We start from the raw sequence: 16,292 nt of genomic DNA on the forward strand, positions 1-16,292 counted from the left end.
CATTGCTACAACCGGCTAAACGACGCGAGTAGACGTTGACGAAGAAAAAGTTAGAACTTCTTTTGTATGGGATACATATTTGTTTTCTAAGGACAAAGAATCATTCCCACCCAAGCTTTACGCTTAATCTTAAAAGGACATTAATATTTTAAAATTTTAAATATTTATTTATAAATTAATTTTTGTTAAAATTTTTTATTAGAGATAAAGATAAAATCATTATTGTATTATTAGATCATAAAAAACTATATTATTTTACCTTTATAATTTGAAAAACTAATAATTTTTCTATAGAATTAAATTTTAAAAACTTAACATTTCTCCTTTAAGGTTTGAAAATTTTTTCCAGTTAATAAATCTGACAAGTCGTCGGTGGTCAAAACAATAGGAAGATGACATCTGGACGATGAGACTTCGAAAGACAATGCTTCATTCTCTAGACGAAGCATCATCTCTAGATCAGTAACGCTTCTAAACGATGAAGTGTCATCGATTTGGATGACGCTTTATCGAGAAGCATCATTGATTTAAAAGATAGAGAAGTGTCATCCAGATCAATGACTTTTCATCATCCAAAAGTGTCATCGATCTGGAGACGACACTTTGTCGTCTAGACACCATCCTCCTGTTGTTCAGGCCATCGACAACTCGCCAGATTCGTTGGCTGGAAAAGTTTTCAAACCCTAAGGGGGAAATGATAAGTTTTTAAAACTTAATTCGAGGGAGTAAATTGTTAGTTTTTCAAACTATAAAAGTAAAATGATATAGTTTTTTAAGGTTTTAGAATTTAGTGATAAAATAATAATTTTACCCTTGTTTTCAACAAAAAAATTTAACAGAAGTTAATCCATAAATGGATATTTGAATTTTTAAACTATCGCGAATACCCTTTTAAGATTGAGCTAAAACTTGGATGCAAAATAGTCCTTTACCTTTCTTTTAATTAATTTTGGAACAAAAACTTCTTTAGATTGTGATGGTTTATTTTTCAATCATTTCCGAATTATTCAATCAATTTATCTTATTAAATATTATTACATCAAATTGTATGAATTTGAAAAATATTTTTCAAAAGAAAATACAAAATACTATCTTTTTAGCAAAAACCTAATTTAAAAAAAAAAAATCTTACCAATAGTTTCTTAAAGTTACTATTTTCAATCTCTCACTTACATTTAGATATTAAAGTCCGAAATCAAGGAGAGAATTGCATTATATTCAAATATTTAGACAAAAGATTAACTTTAAATTCCATTTATAGAATAATTGTATATTATTATTGTTAGAGTATGTGATCTAAAACCAAGCATTTAGTAGATGTATTAGAATTTGTATCATATTTATATCAATAAAATGACATTTCTTTATTACTGTTTTTATTTTATGTAATTAGATTAATGTATTTAAGATAGTTGAATCATGACGAGAGAAATAGTATAAACTATTAATTATGAAAACTTTATGAGTATATATGGTGGCTATTTTAAGAATGTCCGTAATCTCAATGATATTTTAATTGTGGGCACATATATTATAACTACCACTATTATAGTGTTAAACGATCGTATCGAAAGATAGTGATGAATCTCAGATATCAAGATTATTTACTAATAACCTGATGTAAACACATGAGTGTATGTTAAATAGATATGTTTACTAGACTATTCTGATAAGAGGATTTCATATAAATGATAACCTTCATATCTATAAAACACATCTTCTAATAAATAATAACACATATGATCTTTTAACTTGAGTTTATTGAATCGTCTTGTATAGACTTATCCAAGGGTTGGGTGGGGTTAGATTTAAGTCGTGTTTGGCGTAGCGTATTATGCCATACTTTGTGCAAAGCCATGGTTTATTAAAAACGAGGGCTTGCAAGTCATGTCAACCCATCACAAAATCAAGGCTCAGGGGCACAGCCCACAGCCCCTGGACAATGTTACAATGAGCCTTTTTGCAAGTTGAACTACATGCTTCTCAGATCAGCTTGTCAAACATTATTTTTTTATTCTAAAAAAATTTTAAATGATTAATTTTATTATTTTTTAAAATAAACGAGGAGAGTATCTTTAAAATTTTATTATAAAACCATTTCTTATTGCATAGAAAAATTGTGATTACATAATGAAAAAATTAATTTAATAAAATAAAATTATACATAAAAATAAGAACTCATAAGAATTACAAATATAAGTATCATACATTTTTCAGTCATCTTTTATATATAAATTCTTGCAATTTTTAAATATAACTTCAATAACTCGATTTTACAGTTTGAAAATTTGTTATCATCCAATCTTCCATGCGCATAATATTTTTAACAATATTTAGGGTGTAAACTTGCTCTTCTATCATTTAAGACTCATCCACCTGCACAAAAACTTGTTCTTATATTACAGTAGACACGAGAAGTATTTGTAAATCATGTGTAATAGTGAAAAACGCTGGATAAGTTTTTTGAATATGCTTCCACTATACAAGAAAAGTGAAAATTATCATTTTCACTCATTATTTGAGCTAAATGATCATTGGGTTCAAAAGTATACTTTAGATAATGAAATTTATAATTTTAACAGTGTTATGTTGTCAAAGTTTTGAGAACAAAGATGTTTCTTAAATGACTAAATATAAGTTAAGGAATTCCACAACATCAAAATTCAGAGTCTAATAAGGTGCTCTAGATGACTAAATTCAAGTAAAACGTATGTGTGTTTATAAAATAAAAAGGAATAAGAGAGATGATATGTAAAACGTACTATTTTTTGCTTACCGAGTGATTATCACTCATTCTTTCCTATGTTTTGTAGGTAATAAGTAGAAATGGTGGTTGTGAGGTGACGGCACTGTTAAAAGATCATGAGGGCATATCGGTCATTTTATTTGTTATGAGATATTTGTTTGATTTATGTATTTATGGACTTAATGTATTACACAATATATATAGTTATTTATTTAAGAATTAATAAAATTATATGTACAAATAATTATATATTATCATATGATTAATTATTATTTTATTTTTAATTTAAAACTATTTAATCACATGAGGATATATCATTGTGTAAATATAAAATTATGAATATTATTTATATACATAACACTTCTCTCTATAAATATCTTTTTGACGTATTAATTACTTTCTTTGTCATATTTTCTCAAATTTTTGTGTGGACCAGATTTATAATGTTCCTGACAGTAACTGTTTAGCCTTTTGCAAGACCAAGATTCTGCCAAGAGGAAGGAGTCAGGTCGTTTGTGACAAAAAGGTTCTCCTTTCCTTTAAACATTCTCACACGGTACAAAAGTCGCTGAAATGAATAATGTCTAACTACAATAAGATGCTGCACAAGTACCAATTGATCTGTATCATTTGTGATGGAAATGTTAACCTGAATTATAACGTGCTGCATAAATCTATGAGCTGACAGGATTTGCTGATAAATTTACTGCATAAATTCACATCCTTGCAAATCCAACTCATCCATTTTCAAGCTCCTGTATTGTGGCCTTGTACATTTCCATCTAAAATTAGAAATGGAAAGAAAAACAAGGTTTCATAATCTGTTGCAGCAGTTGTATTGTATATATGTTAATTGAAGCATTAAATGGATAGAAGTGTATACTTTTAGTGCTTGATACGTCTTCCTCTTCCAATTCCTAGCTTTGTATTCCATTGCTTTCCTTATCCCCTTTTGTAGAAGGATTGAGGGGGGAAAGGCAGCATGAACAATCCTTCCTGCTGCTGCAGCTTTTCCATTATATCTTTTCCTGAGACAATCAGTAGGTTTTAAAACATTGTTGGATATATGAATCTAATTTGACAAATTGTAGGTACGTGTTTAAATTTAGAGCTTAGATGCATTCATACAAAGAAATATACCCAGTAAGTACTGCTTCTTGGAAAGTTGACATGCTTATAATAAGATTAATTAGCAGTAAACTGTTAAAACATTAGTGTTATTATGTTACCGTGAATGACAAACTAAGTATATTAATGTATCAACATGTGAAACTCATAATGCAATGACCAATTTTATAATTGTTATATCATTTAAATCAAGAGTTTAATTTTAAAATATTATTAAATAAAATTTAAACTTTTATTGTCATACTTAAAATCTCATTTCTACGTTACCCAAATTATTTTGTATAATTTACCTTAATGTTTTAACTTCATTTGGGAAGACAAAGCTTCCTTTTCCCAAATAAAACTCTTTACCTTCTCGGCTTAGACGATCAACCGAATAAAAGGAGAGATTGAGAGAGAGAAATCGTCAGAAGAAGAGAAAATATTGAAAGGGAGAGGTGGTCGGAGAATAATAAATAAACTCTAAAAGGGAAATATTAGTTTTTAAAACTGAGTTCAAGGAAAATTGTTAGTTTTTAGAGTTTTTAAGGAAAAAATTTTTATTTCATTTTTAATATTATATAAAATAACAAATTTAATAGTTTATGAGTAAGTATTTAAATTTTGGAAAAATAATAAATAAAAACTTAATAAAAAGGGTAAACCTTAAATGAGAATAAATCATTTAACCATCTATTAATGAAAAAAGGTCATGACATAATATTAAAAAGTAAATTATTATATTATTTAACTATTTCTCTTTTGAGTATTTATTATTTTGACTTGTAAGTACTCTTTGATGATTTTGTAGATTTGATTTGAATTATACCAATTGAGGTATAATCTTGTTAAATTACACCTTGTAATTTAGGTTGAATCTAGTTTAAATGACTTAAATTACACCAATCAAGGTGTAATCCTATTAGATGTTATCTATTTGGTGTAATTCTACCAAATTATATTAACTGTTATCCTTTATTTTCAATTTTTTTACAAATTTTTGGAAGTTAAAATAATTTTATATCCTACAATTTTAGCTGTTTTGTAAGGGCAAAAGACTTTATTCACCCCAGATTTAGTCTATTTTCAAGCTTTTACCTACTAAGTTTCATCTATTATCTAATTTTTGTTAAATTTTATTATTAATTTCAAAAGTAGAAACATTATTTTCAGAAAAAGCACTGGTATCTTGACTGGTTGACCTCACTAACTTTATTCTCGAATAATTTTTCCCTCCAGATTCACTGTAGATTCCAATTCTACAGTAATTAATATCTTAGTAGATATGAAAGTATGGAGAAGAAAAATGGAGTGGAAGAAAATACATGGAGACTACATGGCAAAGAGTGTCATTGGAGAAGGAGCAATAGCAGCTGACATTTTTCTCAGATCCATTATCTTGGGTTTCTGCAACCCAACTCGTTTCATTACTGCATGGATCTACATTGAAATTCCAGTCTTTTTTGCCTAGTGACTTTGCTATATCTTTTAAAGCTTCCACTGTAGGGAAAAAAATATGTAGACGAATTAATTAATTTATAAACGATGACGCATAATTGAAGTAAAATGCAGTACCCTCTAAAAAGAAAAGAAAATCATGCATACCTTCACTCTTTTCCAAAGGAGGGGCTCCAGAAGCAAAAATTGTGAGGCAAAAGGCAGAAACAAGTGAAAGGAAAAGGAGACGATGATGAAATAACATCCTTTAATCTTGTGTATGTTGCAGAATAAATCAAATAATTTGCAAGTGGAATAATGAATATATAAAAAGACGCAGGAGTATGAATAGGAGAGAGATGAAGAGTGGGAATGCATTAAATGCATGCGGACGAGGAAAGAGAGGGACATTGCTACAACCGGCTAAACGACGCGAGTAGACGTTGACGAAGAAAAAGTTAGAACTTCTTTTGTATGGGATACATATTTGTTTTCTAAGGACAAAGAATCATTCCCACCCAAGCTTTACGCTTAATCTTAAAAGGACATTAATATTTTAAAATTTTAAATATTTATTTATAAATTAATTTTTGTTAAAATTTTTTATTAGAGATAAAGATAAAATCATTATTGTATTATTAGATCATAAAAAACTATATTATTTTACCTTTATAATTTGAAAAACTAATAATTTTTCTATAGAATTAAATTTTAAAAACTTAACATTTCTCCTTTAAGGTTTGAAAATTTTTTCCAGTTAATAAATCTGACAAGTCGTCGGTGGTCAAAACAATAGGAAGATGACATCTGGACGATGAGACTTCGAAAGACAATGCTTCATTCTCTAGACGAAGCATCATCTCTAGATCAGTAACGCTTCTAAACGATGAAGTGTCATCGATTTGGATGACGCTTTATCGAGAAGCATCATTGATTTAAAAGATAGAGAAGTGTCATCCAGATCAATGACTTTTCATCATCCAAAAGTGTCATCGATCTGGAGACGACACTTTGTCGTCTAGACACCATCCTCCTGTTGTTCAGGCCATCGACAACTCGCCAGATTCGTTGGCTGGAAAAGTTTTCAAAACTTAATTCGAGGGAGTAAATTGTTAGTTTTTCAAGCTATAAGAGTAAAATGATATAGTTTTTTAGGATTTTAGAATTTAGTGATAAAATAATAATTTTATTCTTGTTTTCAACAAAAAAATTTAACAGAAGTTAATCCATAAATGAATATTTGAATTTTTAAATTGTCACGAATACCCTTTTAAGATTGAGCTAAACTTGGATGTAAAATAGTCCTTTACCTTTTTTTTAATTAATTTTGGAACAAAAACTTCTTTAGATTGTGATGGTTTATTTTTCAATCATTTCGGAATTATTCAATCAATTTATCTTATTAAATATTATTACATCAAATTGTATGAATTTGAAAAATATTTTTCAAAAGAAAATACAAAATACTATCTTTTTAGCAAAAACCTAATTTAAAAAAAAAAAATCTTACTAATAGTTTCTTAAAGTTACTATTTTCAATCTCTCACTTACATTTAGATATTAAAGTCCGACATCAAGGAGAGAATTGCATTATATTCAAGTATTTAGATGAAAGATAAACTTTAAATTCCATTTATAGAATAATTGTATATTATTATTGTTAGAGTATGTGATCTAAAACCAAGCATTTAGTTGATGTATTAGAATTTGTATCATATTTATATCAATAAAATGACATTTCTTTATTACTGTTTTTATTTTATGTAATTAGATTAATGTATTTAAGATAGTTGAATCATGACGAGAGAAATAGTATAAACTATTAATTATGAAAACCTTATGAGTATATATGGTGGCTATTTTAAGAATGTCCGTAATCTCAATGATATTTTAATTGTGGGCACATATATTATAACTACCACTATTATAGTGTTAAACGATCGTATCGAAAGATAGTGATGAATCTCAGATATCAAGATTATTTACTAATAACCTGATGTAAACACATGAGTGCATGTTAAATAGATATGTTTACTAGACTATTCTGATAAGAGGATTTCATATAAATGATAACCTTCATATCTATAAAACACATCTTCTAATAAATAATAACACATATGATCTTTTAACTTGAGTTTATTGAATCGTCTTGTATAGACTTATCCAAGGATTGGGTGGGGTTAGATTTAAGTCATATTTGGCGTAGCGTATTATGCCATAGGTTGTGCAAAGCGATGGTTTATAAAAAACGAGGGCTTGCAAGTCGTGTCAACCCATCATAAAATCAAGGCCTAGGGGCACAGCCCACAGCCGCTGGACAATGCTACAATGAGCCTTTTAGCAGGTTGAACTACATGCTTCTCAAGTCAGCTTGTCAAATATTATTTTTTTATTCTAAAAAAATTTTAAATGATTAATTTTATTATTTTTTAAAATAAAAGAGAAGAGTACCTTTAAAATTTTATTATAAAGACTTTTCTTATTATGTAGGAAAATTGTGATTACATAATGAAAAAATTAATCTAATAAAATAAAAGAAATTGCATATAAAAATAAGAACTCATAAGTATTACAAATATAAGCATCATACATTTTTCAGTCATCTTTCATATATAAATTCTTGCAATTTTTAAATATAACTTCAATAACTCGATTTTATAGTTTGAAAATTTGTTATCATCCAATCTTTCATGCGCATAATGTTTTTAACAATATTTAGGGTGTAAACTTGCTCTTCTATCATTTAAAACTCATCCACTTGTACAAAAACTTATTCTTATATTACAGTAGACACGGAAAGTATTTGTAAACCATGTGTCATAGTGAAAAACATTGGATAAGTTTTTTGAATATGCTTCCACTATACAAGAATATCAAAATTATCATTTTCACTTATTATTTGAGCTAAATGATCATTGGGTTTGAAAATGTACTTTAGATAATGAAATTTATAATTTTAACAGTGTTATGTTGTCAAAGTTTTGAGAACAAAGATGTCTCTTAAATGACTAAATATAAGTTAAGGAATTCCACAACATCAAAATTCAGAGTCTAATAAGGTGCTCTAGGTGACTAAGTTCAAATGAAACGTATGTGTATTTATAAAATGGAAAGGAATAAGAGAGATAATATGTAGAACGTACTATCTTTTACTTACCGAGTGATTATCACTCATTCTTTCCTATGTTTTGTAGGTAATAAATAGAAATGGTGGTTGTGAGGTGACGACACTGTTAAAAGATCATGAGGGCATATCGGTCATTTTATTTGTTATGAGATATTTATTTGATTTATGTATTTATGGACTTAATGTATTACACAATATATATAGTTATTTATTTAAGAATTAATAAAATTATATGTACAAATAATTATATGTTATCATATGATTAATTATTATTTTATTTTTAATTTAAAACTATTTAATCACATAGGAATATATCATTGTTTAAATATAAAATTATGAATATTATTTATATACATAACACTTCTCTCTATAAATATCTTTTTGACGTGTTAATTACTTTCTTTGTCATATTTTCTCAAATTTTTGTGTGGACTAGATTTATAATGTTCCTGACAGTAACTGTTTTAGTCTTTTGCAAAACCAATATTCTGCCAAGAGGAAGGAGTCAGATCATTTATGACAAAAGGGGTTCTCCTTTCCTTTAAACATTCTCACACGGTACAAAAAGTGGCTGAAATGAATAATGTCTAACTACAATAAGATGCTGCACATGTACCAATTGATCTGTATTATTTGTGATGGAAATGTTAACCTGAATTATAAAGTGCTGCATAAATCTATGAGTTGACAGGATTTGCTGATAAATTTACTGCATAAATTCACATCCTTGCAAATCCAACTCATCCATTTTCAAGCTCCTGTATTGTGGCCTTGTACGTTTCCATCTAAAATAAGAAATGGAAAGAAAAACAAGGTTTCATAATCTGTTGCAGCAGTTGTACTGTATATATGTTAATTGAAGCATTAAATGGATAAAAGTGTATACATTTAGTGCTTGATACGTCTTCCTCTTCCAATTCCTAGCTTTGTATTCCATGGCTTTCCTTATCCCCTTTTGTAGAAGGATTGAGGGGGGAAAGGCAGCATGAACAATCCTTCCTGCTGCTGCAGCTTTTCCATTATATCTTTTCCTGAGACAATCAGTAGGTTTTAAAACATTGTTGGATATATGAATCTGATTTGACAAATTGTACGTAAGTGTTTAAATTTAGAGCATAGATGCATTCATACAAAGAAATATACCCAGTAAGTACTGCTTCTTGGAAAGTTGACATGGGCAATTTTGAATGCAGGACAGCCATATTTCCCGGTGCCAATGACATTCCCAAATCAACCTATAAACAAAGAAACCTGGTGATGTTCAGGTTGTGATTGGCAACAAAATTTAACATAGTAGTGGTCAATTTGTGGACACTTTTAGGCAAATTTTACATTAATTAAGTATAAGAGAGACGTTGGATTTGTATGTGCATCCCATATCATTTTAAGATGTTAAGATAAAATTGATTAAATAATTTGTGAGTTCCTTAAATTATTAAGACGTGTTTTGGGATACAAATTCTAAAAGTAAAACCATGATAGATTGTATATCCAAATGGACAATAAGCCTCCCTATTGAACCCAGGATGTTACGCTTACCTCATTCATGAAGATGTAACCATGAGATGTGCTCATGAGCCTGTAATCACGTGCAAGTGACAATTTACATACTGCCTCCACTGCATGACCACTGCAATATATGCAATCATCAGATAAACTATAGTCTAAAGGTTGATATATTCATACAGAAAGCTTTTAGGATATCTTCCAGGATATATACATAGGATTACGTTGGTGATTTTGCCTGGAAACTTGCCTTATAATTGCTATTGTTGGTATACAAAAAGTGAGTAACTTGCTGACAAGCCTTTGAAATAGAAGCAAATACTCCTGCACACAGCTCCAAGTGTATCAGCATCAGTTAGCCCAAGAACACAATTTGAAACAATTCACATTGTAAACTTAGAACTACTTTAGAGGCCAAACTTACAATTGCTTCTTGTCTATGGCATTCTTTCAGATAGTTCACATCCATACCACTGGAGAAGAATTTCCCCTGATTTCACAAGTATTAGACAAACAAATCTCTTGTTTCAGATATAACTGAGAAGTCCAAACTGTTACCTGATTGGCAGTAATCAAAGCACAAGCACACACATCTGCAGTTACATCGATTCGAACAAACTAAATACAAGGTTCCATTTCCTTGTTACAGTCAATAAGATACTTGAAAAACACAGTACTTGGAAATAACATTCACAGAATCATATGATCTTATGCAGTATAAATAAAGTGGAAATACTGAAGCTGAAGTTTAAATATAACCTGATCAAGCAGTTTGTCAATCAATCGTATAGCCTCAAGAGTCAATCTACTCAAATTTGGCAATGTAACCAATAAGTGTCAAGGGAGAAAACACTTGAAATAATTTATGGGTATTAGTAAATTTTCAATTTAACCTCACTTGTGTTGAAATTCTCCAGTAAAACTCAGTATATAAACACCTCCTTCAAGCTGGCTTAACTGACAAAAATCTCCTGGGTTTGACTGTTGGAGTGTGAGTGGTGCCTGGTTCCAGATTTGGGTTAGCTGTTCCATTTTTCAATGAAATCTGCATTCCAGGATCTTAGAGCAAAGATTCTCCAGTAATTGGAAGGCAGTTCACTTGGTTATATATCTGTATGAACCATGTGAGTCCATTCAGGCAATAACAAGTGCAAAAACATTCTAAATTCCCGGAGGGATTCTTTATATTTATTTTAAAACATAGCAATGCAACAATAACATTTGTTCGGCAGTGATTCTTGGACTAATCAGTTAACCATCAATACAAGCTTGCACATTTGACGCGTCTTTTGTTTTTTTAATTCCTTCAACAGAATCGCCGGACTAACAAATCATGAAAGTCTGCATGCACATTTAATGCCAGCCCTGTTTTAGACAGTGAGGCATAGTTTCGATCAATCCAGGGAATAATTGAGTTCGATTATTCTGTTCATAGAATGTTACTGATTTATAATTAATAGAAAAACAACTTGTGACGATTGATTTTTGCCATTTAAGCTAATCCTTGAAGATTTAAAAAAAAAAAAGATGTTGGTTGCAAGTAAAAGCAATTTTATATGCATTTTCAGTGCTCTACCAATTTTAATAACCCTTAAAGTAATATACCATAATAACATGGTTTATACCATAATTAAAAACTTCTTTAATCTCTAAGGCAATGAAATCTGTTTCCAAATTAGTCTTCAAAAGGAGATTTGTCAGTTTATTAATACAGAGAACAAAATTTTAACACAAACAATTCAAAGAGGAAGTATACAGAGAACACTTACAAATCAATATATTATTTGCATATTCACAAGTAGTAGTTTGTTAGGGAGCCATGAATTTATACACTTCTTCTATAGGGGTGAAAAAATAAAAATAAAATCAAAATTCAATGCCACTGTTTATCTGAACAGAGAAAGAAGGTCGGCCAACACTGGAAAGAGGGGCATCAACTCTCATCACTATTCCTGAGCTTCCAACATTACCATTCCATTTAGACCTACCAATCTGCATTGGAGGAACAGAATACAAGAAAATGAGTATCAAGTATTATTCTAGCTTTGCAGTGATTCATGTTCAGATAAGGCATAATGTCGTGATCTCAACCTACCGAAACTGAGGCAAATGCAGAAGGATATGTCATGCTTGTGTAGCCATAGATAAGACTCAGTTCCTCCTTCAAGGAATGAATCAGTTCTGCTCGCAACCCAGGATTGCTTCCACCAAACGTCGGGCATAAACTGATCAGGGATTGAAAAGGTAACAGTAAGTAAATAATATGCAATGACAGAGACTTGTATAGATGGAAGAGATAACGGTCCAAACTAAAGTGTATTAATAAATGAATATTACTTAGAATGAAGCAAATAAACCACAACATATGTAATGAATGCTTTAGCAAGTCACATTAATAACTCATGAAATAACACAGATCTGCGTGCATAAGCTTTGGAGCCTTTTTTTTATATTTTTTTTCTTATATTGATGGAAAAGAGGCAGAGTTCTGCCACACTTCCTCCTTTTGATAGGACAACAGCAGTGTTGCAGCTTGAGAACAACTAGCCATCTAACCATAGTAGAGTAGTTGCTTTGCTACAAGTTCCTCACCCAAGCAAAGGAAAATTATGACAAGGATAGATAACTAATTGTTCTACAAAAATCAATATGCAAAATAGAAAAATAGGAATATCACATTTTCAGCACTTAAATAAAGGCATACCTGAATTGGATAGATGGCCGCACCATAAGACCATTCCTCTGCCAAGCCAAAGCTTGTGCAAGACCCAATGTAAAAGATTTGTCAGGCCACTGGACCATTGGGGTCATACGTGTTCCCCACTTATTCTGATTGCGTATTAGAAAGGTAAAAGTTTAGTTTTCAAAAATATAGGGCACAAAAAAGTTGTTAACTTCACAACTACAGTTCAATTTGGAAAGTCAATGATGCCTAATCAAATATCATTTTGGCTACCATAATTCATAATTTTATATCTAACCTTGCACGAGAAGCTAAATCTCATTTCTCCAGGATATTGACCCTGAGCTTGGAGAAGGCCCCCACAAAGTGGTAAAAAAGCACTAGTACTTAGACCCTCACCAGATACATAAGTTAGCTGTCCATTAGGAAACTGCAAATCCACAAATGACTGCATGGAGAGAGAGAAGTTGTTAGAAACTTCACATCATGATACAGAAAACAAGAATAATTATTATGGCAGCAATGCACAATGTTTCAAATCAACCAGTTACTTTGTTGTTAAGATTACTATATGCACAGTTCCCTTCAAACAGATATTACTGGTCAAAGCAAGAAGAGCGTGTTCATTCTTTCAAACACCAAATCTCAGCAGCAGCACTAAAAGGCCAGCCCACTGTTGGTCCCACAATGGCAAAGCGGAAAAAGAGACAATATCAAACCCACCTAGATGCTTCATGATTTCAAACACTACACAAGAAGGTCCCAAACTACCCTCATCATCATTTTGCAAATAAAAGTTGTGTATCATCAAGAATTGATATTGAGGTTGCTGACATCTTATTTGCTGGATTTTCCAGTCAAGTGTCTAAAATCAAGTTGAGGCACGGTATTTCAGATATTATCAGGACTATAAGAGCACTAAAAGAAGTAAGAAAACAATAAGCACTGCTGAACAAACGAAATGATGTCCCTGAACTAAAGCATTTGCCAATATAATAGAAAGTTTTATGGAAACAAAGGAGCTAAAATAATTGAAACTGTTTGGTGATCCGGCTATCCTATCATGCCAATCAATTTCTATCAATGATATGAAAAAAACTAAACCAAAAAATGATGACTGGTTAATCATATTACTAGGGCAATCATATTCCTAACAAGCAAGTACCAAGAAAAAGACTTGGTTCTTTGCAGCAAAAACTCAATGTTGGCAAATTAATAGTTAACATATCAAATCAAAATATTTACATCAGAAAGAGGACATGAACTTACACAAGCTAAAGGATTGAGACAAAGCATGGACATCAACAGCCACCTTCTATGCTTTGACCACACAGCTGGACAAAGAGAATGCATTCCATTCTGAAAAGCAAACAAATTAAAACATCAAGGTAAAAGGCTAGGGTAATGAAATTAAATTAGCATCATAAAGTTTTAAAAAAAAAATTGCCAGTATGAATATTTAAATAAGAAAAACTGTAACACAACCAATTATTGTAAATGACACTAGGACCAATATACTATTATCAAAGCAACTAATGAATACACCCTTGCAATTTCAAAAAGAAATGTATCATCATATCTGAATCCTCAAATCAATTTTCAGGGAAACAAAAAGTTACTTAATAGAATTTCTTAACAAATAACCAACATCAGAAGATAAAATCACCCTATTCAGTATACTAATTTGTTTGCTACCAAGCAGTGTTTGTTTTGGTGGGTGCATGAAATTTTTTTAATAATTTAAGGTCCTTAGGAAAATGAATCTAAAAGGTTTAGCATTGTCACCACTCTCATAACTAATAATGCAATTTTACAACACACTCCAAGTGGAACACTTAATAGCATACCTTCCTGTCATATCCATACCAAAGCAGGTGTTGCTTTGACAAATGAACAGGCAAAAGAAGTGTTGAATCACGAACAAAGAGTACTGGTCCAAGCTGAACAAGGAAAAGAGATGAATTGTCGTTCCCCGATGTCGAAGTGGAAGTGGAACTGCCATTTGATGCCTCTATTCTCCATAAATCTCCTCTTGCAACTAAAGAACTTTCCAAGTCATGTGTTCGACTATCATAAGTTGACGAAATATTTATGATCCCCTGTATCACAGAGAACAGCTCCCATTATTAAGTCAGCTAAGTACAACAGTATATTCATACTTAATGCTAAACTTTTTTGATTAAACTCTAGTTTGTAACCAATAATTTATACACAAGAATTATGCAAGAACCACAAATGGTTGAAAAAGTACAGCACAAAGCAATTTTCCTATATGAAACCCAAGATAGTTATAATGACAGCAAAATACTTCAGAAACAAATCTATTGATTTCATTATCTAGTGTAATAGCTTCTCAGTGAAGGACTCTTATCCAACCTAGACGCCTACCCCTTTCGCAAAATAACTTATTCCTGTTCCAAAACAAACATTGGCAGTACCAATATATCTAACAAGCACTGATATACAAACAGAGTTCAACTTTGGTGGATTTTGTTTTAACACAACGGTCTAGCAAGATCAAATAACACTAGTACATATCAAAAGCATATTAACTTCATACACATAAACCAATAGCCAAAAAAACTATAAATCTCCCTAGAATCACCTAAACTGGCTTCAGATAAACAATTACCTGTGGCCTACCAAGATGGGCGGCCCCCCGCAAATCAAGTCCACCTATTTCTTCATCCAAGTCATTACCACCATCATTCTCAACAGTCCCGACACTCCTCAATCTCTCTCTTTCTCTTTCTTTAACTCCAAAACTCTCCTCAACACTCAACACAACATCACTCCTCTCCAAACCACTATCAATCCCATTCAACTCCAGTCTAACCCCACTCTCCTCATGCTTAAAAGGCACAGGCAACTGTCTATAAAATTGATGAACTAATCCATTCAAACACGCCCCAAAGTCAGCCCCAGCCTGCCCAATCCGGTTACCAATATCAAAAATCGCCGAAACGCCGTTAATCTCGGGTTTGCTGACCGAAATAGCGAAATCCCTTTTGGTGGAACTCGCAATTGGAAATTCTAAATCAAAAAGCTTCGATTTTGTAGGGTTTGGCCACGAAAACGACGGCGGATTTGTCATGTGTAATTGAATTAGACCAGTGAAACCTTGAGCCAACCGGTCCGCCAGGTCTTGACCGTGGCGCTGTACCTCCTCCCATGCTTCAAACGATCTCTCTACTGACATTGATTCAATAATTTTAAGATTTACAACACTTTCATTTGTATTTAGAAAAACTCACTGCAGCTAAATAATCCAGAAAAATGAAATTTGATTCTCCGCGAATCAGAAATGGTGTAGGGTATACTTAGATTTAAGCAGCGACGTTAGGGTTTTTTTAATTTAGAAAGTACGCGAGATTAAGATAGAAAGTTTTGAGGTCGGTATAAATTTGGTTAGAAGGATTTTTTTTATTTAGAAAGAAGGAGAAGATCTGCAATGCGCAGGATGCGTAGTGTGCACACTTTTGGATAGGTGACACGTTGATGTGCCATTGAGTGTGGATGAGGGTGGAGAGATTTGCTTGACTAAAAATAAATATTTATTTTTTTTATTGGTATTTTAAATATAAAACTATTATTTGTGAGTTACACGTTGTTGATGATTTTGGAAACTTTTTTTGATAAAAGGAAATTAATCAAAATACCTACTTATAATTATAAAGAATCCATAT

General features: G+C 31.2%; 3 protein-coding genes across 3 annotated transcripts; all 3 read right to left on the minus strand.

Moving 5' to 3' along the window:
- Positions 1-3,258: 3,258 nt before the first annotated feature.
- On the minus strand, positions 3,259-5,698 carry LOC123193203 (probable LRR receptor-like serine/threonine-protein kinase At1g07650). Its single transcript, XM_044606033.1, has 4 exons — positions 5,459-5,698; positions 5,179-5,353; positions 3,630-3,774; positions 3,259-3,528 (listed from the first exon to the last, which is right to left on the minus strand). Exons 1-4 carry the CDS (start codon positions 5,553-5,555, stop codon positions 3,484-3,486), a joined length of 462 nt encoding a protein of 153 aa, XP_044461968.1. The 5' UTR covers positions 5,556-5,698; the 3' UTR covers positions 3,259-3,483.
- A 3,263-nt stretch (positions 5,699-8,961) lies between these two features.
- On the minus strand, positions 8,962-11,406 carry LOC123193210 (enoyl-CoA delta isomerase 2, peroxisomal-like). The gene is made up of 9 exons (XM_044606046.1): positions 10,822-11,406; positions 10,683-10,728; positions 10,482-10,541; positions 10,348-10,413; positions 10,174-10,247; positions 9,957-10,047; positions 9,561-9,652; positions 9,304-9,448; positions 8,962-9,202 (listed from the first exon to the last, which is right to left on the minus strand). Exons 1-9 carry the CDS (start codon positions 10,953-10,955, stop codon positions 9,158-9,160), a joined length of 753 nt encoding a protein of 250 aa, XP_044461981.1. The 5' UTR covers positions 10,956-11,406; the 3' UTR covers positions 8,962-9,157.
- A 270-nt stretch (positions 11,407-11,676) lies between these two features.
- On the minus strand, positions 11,677-16,020 carry LOC123194394. Its single transcript, XM_044607586.1, has 7 exons — positions 15,239-16,020; positions 14,454-14,705; positions 13,876-13,965; positions 12,905-13,054; positions 12,628-12,752; positions 12,019-12,148; positions 11,677-11,915 (listed from the first exon to the last, which is right to left on the minus strand). The coding sequence occupies exons 1-7, from the start codon at positions 15,803-15,805 to the stop codon at positions 11,790-11,792; spliced, it is 1,440 nt and encodes a 479-aa protein (XP_044463521.1). The 5' UTR covers positions 15,806-16,020; the 3' UTR covers positions 11,677-11,789.
- Positions 16,021-16,292: the final 272 nt, after the last annotated feature.

The sequence above is a fragment of the Mangifera indica genome, chromosome 1 (genome assembly GCF_011075055.1).
Source record: "Mangifera indica cultivar Alphonso chromosome 1, CATAS_Mindica_2.1, whole genome shotgun sequence".
In the NCBI taxonomy this organism is placed as follows: domain Eukaryota; kingdom Viridiplantae; phylum Streptophyta; class Magnoliopsida; order Sapindales; family Anacardiaceae; genus Mangifera; species Mangifera indica.

Bases quoted from the DNA above. Each gene is read 5' to 3' on its own strand.
- LOC123193203 (XM_044606033.1), bottom strand. From the start codon at position 5,555: ATGTTATTTCATCATCGTCTCCTTTTCCTTTCACTTGTTTCTGCCTTT. The intron at 5,354-5,458 runs GTATGCATGATT...TTTTCCCTACAG, and splicing joins TCCTTTGGAAAAGAGTGAAG to TGGAAGCTTTAAAAGATATA. The intron at 3,529-3,629 runs GTATACACTTCT...TTCTAATTTTAG, and splicing joins AGACGTATCAAGCACTAAAA to ATGGAAATGTACAAGGCCAC.
- LOC123193210 (XM_044606046.1), bottom strand. From the start codon at position 10,955: ATGGAACAGCTAACCCAAATCTGGAACCAGGCACCACTCACACTCCAA. The intron at 10,048-10,173 runs GCAAGTTTCCAG...CATATATTGCAG, and splicing joins CCAACAATAGCAATTATAAG to TGGTCATGCAGTGGAGGCAG. The intron at 9,653-9,956 runs GTAAGCGTAACA...CTTTGTTTATAG, and splicing joins GTTACATCTTCATGAATGAG to GTTGATTTGGGAATGTCATT.
- LOC123194394 (XM_044607586.1), bottom strand. From the start codon at position 15,805: ATGTCAGTAGAGAGATCGTTTGAAGCATGGGAGGAGGTACAGCGCCAC. The intron at 13,055-13,875 runs GTAAGTTCATGT...CTCTCCATGCAG, and splicing joins GTCTCAATCCTTTAGCTTGT to TCATTTGTGGATTTGCAGTT. The intron at 11,916-12,018 runs GTAGGTTGAGAT...CCTCCAATGCAG, and splicing joins CTGCATTTGCCTCAGTTTCG to ATTGGTAGGTCTAAATGGAA.